At 42.9% G+C, this 12,239-nt stretch overlaps 1 protein-coding gene across 10 annotated transcripts in view; it reads right to left on the bottom strand.

Annotated features, from left to right (window-relative positions):
* Positions 1-12,239, bottom strand: part of ZBBX (zinc finger B-box domain containing) — a 336,677-nt gene that overhangs the window by 211,562 nt on the left and 112,876 nt on the right. For all 10 annotated transcript variants that reach the window (XM_077290622.1, XM_077290624.1, XM_077290619.1 and 7 more), the window contains exons 6-7: positions 9,085-9,194; positions 4,573-4,668 (exon numbers count right to left, since the gene is read on the bottom strand). In XM_077290622.1, coding sequence (XP_077146737.1) covers positions 4,573-4,668; positions 9,085-9,194 — 206 coding nt within the window. The remainder of the gene's footprint in view (positions 1-4,572; positions 4,669-9,084; positions 9,195-12,239) is intronic.

Raw genomic sequence — 12,239 nt, 5'->3', positions numbered from 1 at the left:
ATATGGCAGCGCACGGATACAACATTACTGCAGCTTCCACAGATGCTACTCTAGCAGACAACAAGCTGGAAGGTCACGCTGTACTTGCCCCACATAATAATGGCTCGCTCCGGTAGGATCTGACAGCGTCTGCATAGGTCTATTGGCATTCAGGAGCAGCGGCAACATAGCAGGTCCCACAAGAGATGAGAAGGCTAATTCACTTTCATGGGTTTAATTGTTTTAATGTGAATATGATTTTAAAATATTTCGCTGAAAGCTGTAATTATGCCTGGGTGCAGTGAAATAATGGCACTGATTTCATCACAGACAGGATGGGGCCCCTGTGGGAGAACCATACACTGGCCATCTGCAGTCCGATAGCACACTGTAAAGCGCAATTCCACCTGGAATTGGGCCCCCCAACCTTTTGGGCTCCTGTGCGGTTGCACAGGTTGCACCAATGATATGTCCGCCCCTGGATTTAATCTAGTTGATGGGTAACAGACTGGATCATCATTGTCCAGAAATGCTATTTACCTGAAGACATAGGGTTAATGTGGAGGCAGACAGCAATAAAATCATTTTAGGCTGCCTTACTGGAGCAGCGGCTACAGGGAGAAAACGGAGTAACATACCTCCTGCAGCCACTCGCTACACAGTGAGTGCACTGTAATCATTTCCGGGCACCCCGATTACAGCATGTTGTGCACACATACAGTATAGCTATGACTGTAACCTAAACTGCCCTAAGGCTGGAAGCGAGCAGCCACAGGGAGAATATAAGGTCATTTTCTTCCTGCAGCCGCTCACTACACAGTGAGTGCACTGTAATCACTTCCTGGCACCCTGATTACAGTATGCTGTGCACACACACAGTATAGCGATGACTGTAACCTGCACTGCTCTGAGGCTGGAAGCGAGCAGCTACAGGAAGAATATAAGGTAATTTTCTCCCTGCAGCCGCATGCTACACAGTGAGTGCACTGTAATCACTTCTTGGCACTCTGATTACAGCATGTTGTGCACACATACACAGTATAGTGATAATTGAAACCTAAACTGCCCTGAGGCTGGAAGAAAGCAACTACAGGGAGAATATAAGGTAATTTTCTCCCTGCAGCCGCTCACTACACAGTGAGTGCGCTGTAATCACTTCCTGGCACTCTGATTACAGCATGTTGTGCACACACACAGTATAGCGATGACTGTAACCTGCACTGCTGTGAGGCTGGAAGCGAGCAGCTACAGAGAGAATATAAGGTAATTTTCTCCCTGCAGCCGCACGCTACACAGTGAGTGCACTGTAATCACTTCTTGGCACCCTGATTACAGTATGCTGTGCACACACAGTATAGCGATGACTGTAACCTGCACTGCTCTGAGGCTGGAAGCGAGCAGCTACAGGGAGAATATAAGGTAAGTTTCTCCCTGCAGCCGCATGCTACACAGTGAGTGCACTGTAATCACTTCTTGGCACCCTGATTGCAGTATGCTGTGCACACATAGCATAGCGATGACTGTAACCTGCACTGCTCTGAGGCTGGAAACGAACAGCTACAGGGTGAAAATAAGGTCATTTTCTCCATGCAGCCACTCGCAACATAGTGAGTGTGCTGTAATCACTTCCTGGCACCCTGATTACAGCATGTTGTGCACACACAGTATAGTTAACAATGACTGTAACCTGCACTGCTCTGAGGCTGGAAGCGAGCAGCTACAGGGAGAATATAAAGTCATTTTCTCCCTGCAGCCGCACGCTACACATTGAGTGCGCTGTAATCACTTCCTGGCACCCTGATTACAGCATGCTGTGCACACACACAGTATAGCGATGACTGTAACCTGCACTGCTCTGAGGCTGGAAGTGAGCAGATACAGGGAGAATAAAAGGTAATCTTCTCCCTGCAGCTGCTTGCTACACATTGAGTGCGCTGTAATCACTTCCTGGCACCCTGATTACAGCATGCTGTGCACACACACAGTATAGCGATGACTGTAACCTGCACTGCTCTGAGGCTGGAAGCGAGCAGATACAGGGAGAATATAAGGTAATCTTCTCCCTGCAGCTGCTTGCTACACATTGAGTGCGCTGTAATCACTTCCTGGCACCCTGATTACAGCATGCTGTGCACACACACAGTATAGCGATGACTGTAACCTGCACTGCTCTGAGGCTGGAAGCGAGCAGCTACAGGGAGAATATAAGGTCATTTTCTCCATGCAGCCGCTCGCAACATAGTGAGTGTGCTGTAATCACTTCCTGGCACTCTTTTTACAGCATGTTGTGCGCACACAGTATAGTCAGCAATGACTAATCTGCACTGCCCTAAGGCTGGAAGCGAGCAGCTACAGGGAGAATATAAGGTCATGTTCTCCCTGTAGCTGCTCTTCCAGTAAGTCAAGCAGTAGGAATTCAACCCTATTAACCTGCAGATGATCCCTATATCTGCAGGTAAATAGCATTTCTGGACATGACAGATTCCCTTAAAAGTTCACCTATAGCCAAATTATAAAACTGTGCTCATGAATAAAATATAACATTTCAGTAATACATGTTTGGGCAGCTGATATGATTTTAATTTTCTGAATGGTACAAGGCACAGAAGGTGGCATCCTTTGAGCAGTGACTTGATGGCTTCTGCCTGGAGGTTCCATCATGAATCCCTGAAAACCAGGGTTCCTGCCCCTGAGGGAGACATTTATTGCAAGACAAATTAAGTTCTCATGAGCGCCGTTAGTGATCCTTTGTGTAAGTATTTTTAGCATAATCAACTATGTCCTTGTGCCCATCTCAATAGGCAGACACCTCCGCAAGGGAGCACAAACTAAGTTTCAGAGATTAAGACTCAAAGTCACTATGGAAGCCATAAAACCATTGCGGAACCCCGGGTTTGCCTAGTCTCAGTCATACATTCTGAGGGCTATGCAGAAAGGTCTTTAGTCATCGGTCACCTAAATGCATACACAGGCTTCTCCCTGCATTCTCATTTCTTTTCTATTCACCATCTCTTTACATCTAAGCTGTAATCTTCTATCTTAAACAAGGGAAAATAATATCAAGAAAATCCTATCGATCATCTGATCCCCAAAAGAGTAGCATCTTCAAAGAAAAACTGTCACCAGGTCAAAAGTGGACAGATTTTGCTCTTTATCTTATTCTCACTTCTTTGCTGAGTAATCACTTTTTCTAGATCCATAAAATTTGTATTAAAAGTGAATCTATCAACAGGTTTTTACTATGGAATCTGAGAGCAGCATGAAACAAGGGCAGAGAGGCTGATTCCAGTGATGTATCACTTACTGGGCTGCTTGGTGCATTTTTGATGGAATCCCTGTTTTCCTTGCTGTAGATGTAGCAGTGCTCAGAATACTGAGCCCTGTATAACCCCGCCCACACCACTGATTGGCAGATTCCTGTGTACACTGTGATTTGTCAGTGGTGGGGTTGGGTTACACAGAGTAGCTGGACTGGCCTGCACATGACAAATACTCCGGCAGCGATAATCTCCTGCTGATACTAACTGTACTGAAACCACAGCAAGCTGCTGAAGTAACACATCAGTGGACTCCGGCTCTCTGGCACTACAATAAGCTGCTCTTAGAAGCATAAACCTGCTGACAGATTCCCTTTAATAAAAAGGCCCTTATTTCTTGAATCACATGGCAGACTTAAATAATATATGCGGAATACTCAGGAAAGCAGCGGGTATACAGAGCCAATACTAAATGTAGTACTAAAAGGAGGCCATGGCCATCATCAAACACATAGATAGTCTATCCGGAGCAGACACAAGCAGAAAAGGGCCCCTGTGGAAAAACAGCATATCAGCCCTTTGCAGTCCAATAGTTCATCATAATGGGCAATTCCAGCTGCTTTGGAGGATGAAGTGGCCCCTTACCTCTTGGGCCCAGATTGCACCAATGGTATGTCAGCCTTGAGTCTAAGTCCACACAAAAAACAACAGCATTATCTTACAGGCACTTCACCTTGGCTCAAGCCAAATAATATCATCATGAAGCAATTTGGAAAGGGTTAATTTCACAAGTCATCCCCTTTAAGGAAAGAACTCTTCTATGGATTCCCGGGAGGCTATGAATACAAACTCATTCTTTTAAGGTTTTTATTCACTACAACAGAGGGCACTGTCTGGGAGAAATTGGCTATAAAATGCTGTAAACCATGATCCTTAAATATAAAAATACTATTTTAATAGCACACCCGGAGGCGAATTGCCAAAAGACATTTTCATCAAAAAACTAGCAACAAGCTTTCACTATTCAGCTATTACATTAAGTTGCAATACATGCTCGTTGAGTAATTTTACAATACGTCCAATGATTTATGATATGTTTCTGGAAGTCGTGTAGAAATACATGCATGATTAAATCTCACAATTCCAAGTGTTACAGGAAAACGGCCAGAGATATGAAACTAGACTCGTGCTTTTATTAGTAGAACTAAATGCAAACAGGAAAACAACTAGATTTACATAATCAAATCTTTGCATTAAGAAAAATATGAAAAATTAATTTTAAACGACATATACGCAATGGTCGAGTAGGTTGATATGGTATATATGAGACAAGTACCTGTATGGGCAGCGTTCTGTGTAGCATCAATGCCCCCTTCTGGTGAAATCTGGTAAAGCACGCAGTGCAGTAATCCTCGCCACACTCCAAACACATCTTTGGTGAAAAGCATTGAATAGAACAAAAACAAATTACTGTATTGACCACAGATTCTAGGAATTCTGCACAAGTGTTAAATTATACAATGAGCTCGAGCTAATCAGCACATCAAGAGTTCTCAGCCCAAATGCTTTGGAGAAGGAGCAGGATTCTCCGACGAGCACAACAAGAAAAGGCGATGTCACCGTCAGCCTCTGCGAGTAACACTAGACTAAGGGAGGGCCTACTGAAATAATGGCGTTACATGCTTCTTTCTATGCCTCCTTGTTGGACATCTTAGCCTGTGTTCTGGCACAAAGCTGCGCCAGAGCGGGATTATTCGTGTAGACTGTTGGATTAGTAATGGAAAGGGAAAGTAAATAAGTGGAATTATTCATTATCTTCTCCTTTCCCAGTTTCCTAATCATCACTAGAGAAGAGCAAATCAATTGGCCATCTCTGAAGCTTGAAGTTGGTGAATCGAGTCTCGAAATCGTCTAATCCATTTGCCCATATTTACGGTTCTCACGTTGATCCAAGAAATGGAAATGCCGAAGCTGCCATATCCAATTCATTACCGCCTTTACTGGGTAACGATTTGCAAACTAATGTATGCCCTTGTTTTAGGGGGGTGAAGGTCAAACAATGCAGACAGGCTGATTTTAAAGAGATTGTTCTGACATAAAAGAACATCAGAAAACACCAGAACAGAATACGCTACCCTGAAAAATGGGTCATTCGTGAAGAGCTAGGGTACGGCCTCATTCACACTGAAAGAAAACTGACCGATTTCTATCCGATTTGGTCACTCTGTCCATTTTTACCAGTGATTTTCTCATTTGACAAATAAAAAGCAAAGCTTCTCCTACCCATGACAATGTTTACTACACACAGCACGCAGATTGTCATTTTCAAGGACACGTTGGGGTCACCTTTCTTTTTTTGTCTTGCGTTCATTGATGTTTTTTGCACTTAAATAGGGCACGTGGTTCATGAACGATGCGAAAAGTCAAAAATGGCAAAGCTTTTTTTGCGACATTTATAGCACAAAATGCCAAATGTTTTGTAAATGGCACAAGAAGGTGAGCCAAAACATCTGGCGCACATGAAATCACACCAGAGGGGTTGACTGGAATACATTTGCGACAAACGATGACATTTTTTGAAAAAGTCACAAATGATGTATCAGGTGAAAACATCTGAAAACCCTAAACCCTACAAAGGTGAACATAAAAAAACAGGAGAACACATATAAAGTAGATTAAAAAAAAGTGCAGATGGAACGATGAATATGGCGCATACAAAAAAAAAAAAAGTGCAACACATGAATTGGGCCTACAGACTTTCATGGGTGACTTGGATAAAAAATGGATATGTCTCCATGATTTATTTGCAGACACATGGTCCGTACAAAAACATAGACTATAACAAGCACGTGTTCTATCCATGAAAAATAGGATAAAACTCGTACGTGAAAAATAAAGTCTGAAAGAGGCCTAGGGCTACATGTAATGGCATTTTGGGACAGCAGTTTCACTGTACTGACTGACTGTGGATATTGCCCTATACACTGATTGAGCATAATCTCTAATGAAGATCCATGGCATTTAGAAATCCACATTCTCATTTTCCTATATATAATTTCTCTGATATATGAGGACAGCGTTTTTAAACTCATTCACTCATTATTTACACTGTAAAATGCTGAAAATTTCACATCACAAATCCACAGCACATATAGTGGGGGAAATAAGTATTTGATCCCTTGCTGATTTTGTAAGTTTGGCCACTGACAAAGACATGAACAGTCTATAATTTTAAGGGTAGGTTAATTTTAACACTGAGAGGTAGAATATCAAAAATAAAATCCCGAAAATCATATTGTATAAACTATATACATTTATTTGCATTTTGCAGTGAGAAATAAATATGTGATCCCCTACCAACCATTAAGAGTTCTGGCTCCCACAGACCAGTTAGCCGCTTCTAATCAACTCGTTACATGCATTAATGACAGCTGTCTTACATAGTCACCTTCATAAAAGACTCCTGTCCACAGACTCAATTAATCAGTCAGACTTTAACCTCTACAACATGGGCCAGACCAAAGAGCTTTATAAGGATGTCGGGGACAAGATCATAGACCTGCACAAAGCTGAAATGGGCTGCAAAACCATAAGTAAGACGCTGGGAGAGAAGGAGACAACTGTTGGTGCAATAGTAAGAAAATGGAAGAAATACAAAATGACTGTCAATCGACATCGATCTGAGGCACCATGTAAAATCTCACCTTGTGGGGAATCCATGATGATGAGGAAGGTGAGAGATCGGCCTAAAACTACACGGGGGAACTTGTTAGTGATCTCAAGCAGCTGGGACCACAGTCACAAAAAAAACATTGGGTACACATTAGGTTTTAAATCCTGCAGTGCCCACAAGGTCCCCCTGCTCAAGATGGCACATGTGCAGGCCCGTCTGAAGTTTGCAAATGAAAACCTGGATGATTCTGTGAATGATTGGGAGAAGTTGCTGTGGTCAGATGAGACAAAAATTGAGGTCTTTGGCATTAACTCAACTTGCCGTGTTTGAAGGAAGTGAAATACTGCCTATGATCCAAAGAACAGCATCCCCACTGTCAAGCATGGAGGTGGAAACATTATGTTTTGGGGTTGTTTCTCTGCTAAGGGCATAGGATTACTTCACCGCATCAATAGGAGACTTGATGAAACCGTCTACCGTAAAATCCTGAGTGACAACTTCCTTCCCTCTCCCATTACATTAAAAATGAGTCGTGGCTGGGTCTTCCAGTAAGACAAAGACGCAAAACATACAGCCAAGGCAACAAAGGAGTGGCTCAAAAAGAAGCACATTAAGGTCATGGAGTGGCCTAGCCAGTCTCCAGACCTTAATCCCCTAGAAAATTTATGCAGGGAGTTGAAGCTCCAAGTTGCCACGGGACAGCCTCAAAATCTTATTAAGTATTAAGTCTTGTTTGCCAGTGAGATCAAATACTTATTTCTCACTGCAAAATGCAAATAAATTTATATAATTTATACAATGTGATTTTCTGGATTTTATTTTTGATATTCTATCTCTCAATGTTAAAATTCCCCTACGCTTAAAATGATAGCCTGTTCATGTCTTTGTCAGTGAGCAAACTTACAAAATCAGCAAGGGATCAAATACTTATTTCCCCCACTGTGCATCACATGTGAGCATGGCCTCACGCCTATGTGTCAGTCTGTTACAGCTATGCTGACATGTGAGTTGTAGATTCTGTAGTCTTTAAAACTAATAGCAAAACCCATGGGGCTGCCAGTGGCCATTTTGTGGTGCTGCATTGTGATGTACAACTATAACAGAAACCAAAATGCTAATGCAAACAAAGCCTAAGGAACAGAAATGTCATCCATCCAACGCGTACGGAACACTTAAAGAGGTTCTCCCAACATGCATATTTATGGAACATCTACACAATATGCCATGAATGTATAGTAGATGCGAACCCCACAAATGTCACTTTTACATATCTCAAGAGGGGACCTGACATGTAGCGCTGTTAGAGGAGAGGTAGCCATAGTTCCCATTCATTTGCATGAGGATTCCGACCACCTCTCCACTGACAGCGGCCCATGTTGGGGCCCAGCTCTCTAAATGTGGGTATCCATGCACACACCAGTCTTTTTTATTACACTCAGCACTAGACCTAGTCTCATCCATTATTGCAGCTTTTAAAGTCTATGGGGAGCCGTCAAAAAAAGATGCAAAGTGGAGGTAAAAAGGATGAAACACGGGAGTAAAACTGTCTGCATGTGTCAAATGTAAATAAGAAAATTAATGTGAGGATGTAACCAAAAATGGGGAGTCTCCGATCAGACAACCCTTTATTTTCACCGGATTATTCAGGATTATTGTGAGTCTTAAAAAATGTTGACTATGAAGGAAAACAGTCCCTTAATTTGTTCTCTGAGTGAACGGGACCCGATTATTCTGGATTATTGGACAGTGCAGCAGAAAACTGTCTGACACTGGTTTTGGTCTCTCGTTGGTGTGACATGCTTTACATAAAGCTGCTTTGTTTTTGAAACTTCCTGCTATTTGACAAAACTTTATTGATACAGTCATGTGCGGATTACATAGTTTTTAGTGCGTTTCCGCTGTGGAAAACACGTTAGTTTTTTCTACCTGCAGATTTTACGTGTCTAATGCAATTCTATACGGAAAATTGACCGGTTGTGGATTTCAAACACACACCGCAGGGCAGTTTATGCTGCTTAAAAAAAGCGCAGTGGGCATGAGATTTGTGGAAGTCCCATCCACTTTGCTGGAACTGTAAAACGTTGCGTATTTGGCGCAGAACTAAAAACTGATGGTGGGAACTTAACCTTATTTGGATTATGAAATGCTAGATGAACAGAATGGCTCCCCACATACCAGTGATGCTCTTCTACTTTCACACTGGCCACACAATTTGCCTTTGAGCTTCGTCTTCTCCGCGGCTGGGATATTGGGAGCCCTCGATGAGGTCTTTGGTTTCTCAGGCTCTAGGTAAGGCACAATACAGATTAGGTCAAGTGAAGGGAAAGGCAGAGAAGACGGAGGAAAGCACTCAATCACCTGTTCTATATCAAGTGTTCTGTATTCTGGCAGAAACACGTCGCTTACTGGCAATCCGCAGCCACAAATTACTCTACAATGTGCAGCGTACGATTAACGGAAGCTTGACTATTCAATATTTGTTCCTTCACAACTCACTAGTCAACATATGCAGCCATGCATTAGTTTAATTTAACAGGTTTGGTTATTGACAAGAGGCCAACACATGGAAATGGAATAAATCACAGAGCATCTGACTAATGGAAGGAGAAAGTCATATCTGCGAGTGAAATATGGAAGCAATTTACTTAGAAGACAGAATTAGTTAAAACCTCCAGCGAGACTGATGAATGCCTGTAATGTGACCACATACACTCACTAATTGTTGAGCAATCAAAGGGAAAGTATTTCTTGTCTTTTATTAACCCTGATAGCTTGATGACCAAGTACTAGTGTTTGTGTATAGCGTGTAATTATTCCCTGTGACGTTCTATGCCAACAGTAGTGGGCAGTAATAGACGCACTAATGACGCCCATCATCATATTACACCTCCATGTTGTGCTAAGCTCTTATACAGCACCTATAGAGATGAATGGGCCGGATTTATCAATTTCCGTTCATGAATTCTGCTCAAAATCAAAAATGATCTTCAACTTTGTCTTTAACCTCTTTTTTTTAGTGCAAAAGGTCACATATTCCGCTAAAATGTTGGAAATTATGGACCAAAATTACAGGTATACAAAAAACAATCACTTCAAGGTGGTAACTGGAGTACATTTGTGCAAAAATTGTGCAACTTTTCGAAATGTCGTAAATGACGAATCAGGCAAAAACCCTAAACAAAGCCCTCAATGGCGACCATAAAAAAAACAAGCAAACACTTAAAAAGTTAAATTACAACATGAACATGGCACAAACAACAAGAGGTGTAAAATACTTAAAACTTGACAAAATTAAAGGTAAATGCAATAATGAATCGGCCCTAAGTGCTCATACTGCATCTCTATATGCCTACATACACAGCACATTGTGGCACCACAAGTCTCATCAAAGTACTATACCCATCTGGCACATCTATGGCAAATAAACAGGATATGCCTCAAATGTATGGCAGATGCAAGTGCCACCAATGGGACCCACATCTAACTAGATAACAGAGCCCCGCTGTCAGTGGAGAGGTGGTTGAAATTCCCACACAAGTCAAAAATGGATGCATGTTAAAGGGAACCTGTCACCCCCAAAAACAAAGGTGAGCTAAGCCCACCAGCATCAGGGTCTTATCTACAGCATTCTGGAATGCTGTAGATAAGCCCCCGATGTATCCTAAAAGATGAGAAAAAGAGGTTAGATTATACTCACCCAGGGGTGGTCCCGCTGTGGTCCGGTCCGATGGGTGTCGCGGTCCGGTACGGGGCCTCCTATCTTCATCAGATGATGTCCTCTTCTGGTCTTCACGCTGCGGCTCCGGTGCAGGCGTACTTTGTCTGTCCTGTTGAGGGCAGAGCAAAGTACTGCAGTGCACAGGTGCTGAGCCTCTCTGACCTTTCCCGGCGCCTGCACACTGCAGTACTTTGTTCTGCCCTCAACAGGTCAGACAAAGTACGCCTGCGCCGGAGCCGCAGCGTGAAGACAAGAAGAGGACGTCATCGTAAGAAGATGGGAGGCCCCGGACCGCGACACCCATCGTACCGGGACCCCCCCTGGGTGAGTATAGTATAACCTCTTTTTCTCATCTTTCAGGATACATCAGGGGCTTATCTACATTACAGAATGCTGTAGATAAGACCCTGATGCCGGGGGGCTTAGCTCACCTTCGATTTTGGGGGTGACAGGCTCCCTTTAAGGCTGGAGTCACACATGGCTTAAGACAATACGCCACGTATTATACGTCCGTACTACAGCCGTAATACGGAGAAATGTTCCCAAAATATTGATCCGTAGTCAGGGTGTGTCAGCGTATTTTGCGCATGGCATCCTCCGTATGTAATCCGTATGGCATCCGTACTGCGAGATTTTCGCGCAGGCTTGCAAAACCGACATCTAATGGATTTATGTGCTCAAATGTTAGGGAAAACATATATACAGTATATATATATATATATATATATATATATATATATATATATATATATATATATATATATATATATATATATATATATATATATATATATATATATATATATGTCATTGAGACACATATATATATATTCTGTATTTAGATTTCATTCAGCGCGATATCTGTGAACAGCCGGTAATTCAATTGCCGGCTTTTCATTTCTCCTGCACAAACCCGACAGGATATGAGACATGGTTTACATACAGTAAACCATCTCATATCCCCTTTTTTTTTGCATATTCCACACTTCTAATGTCAGTAGTGTGTATGTGCAAAATTTCAGCGCTGTAGCTGCTAAAATAAAGGGTTAAATGGCGGAAAAAATTGGCGTGGGCTCCCGCGCAATTTTCTCCGCCAGAATGGTAAAGCCAGTGACTGAGGGCAGATATTAATAGCCAGGAGAGGGTCCATGGTTATTGGCCCCCCCGTGGCTAAAAACATCTGCCCCCAGCCACCCCAGAAAAGGCACATCTGGAAGATGCGCCTATTCTGGCACTTGGCCACTCTCTTCCCACTCCCTGTAGCGGTGGGATATGGGGTAATGAAGGGTTAATGCCACCTTGCTTAGGTGACATAATTGACGCCTCTCCATTATTAATCTGGCTTAATGTCACCTTACAATAGCAAGGTGGCATTAACCCTTCATTACCCCATATCCCACCGCTACAGGGAGTGGGAAGAGAGTGGCCAAGTGCCAGAATAGGCGCATCTTCCAGATGTGCCTTTTCTGGGGTGGCTGGGGGCAGATGTTTTTAGCCACGGGGGGGCCAATAACCATGGACCCTCTCCTGGCTATTAATATCTGCCCTCAGTCACTGGCTTTACCATTCTGGCAGAGAAAATTGCGCGGGAGCCCACGCCAATTTTTTCCGC

Source organism: Ranitomeya variabilis, chromosome 2 (genome assembly GCF_051348905.1).
Source record: "Ranitomeya variabilis isolate aRanVar5 chromosome 2, aRanVar5.hap1, whole genome shotgun sequence".
NCBI lineage: Eukaryota > Metazoa > Chordata > Amphibia > Anura > Dendrobatidae > Ranitomeya > Ranitomeya variabilis.
The sequence above is the reverse complement of the archived record's forward strand: the minus strand, read 5'-3'. Positions and strand labels throughout refer to the sequence as shown.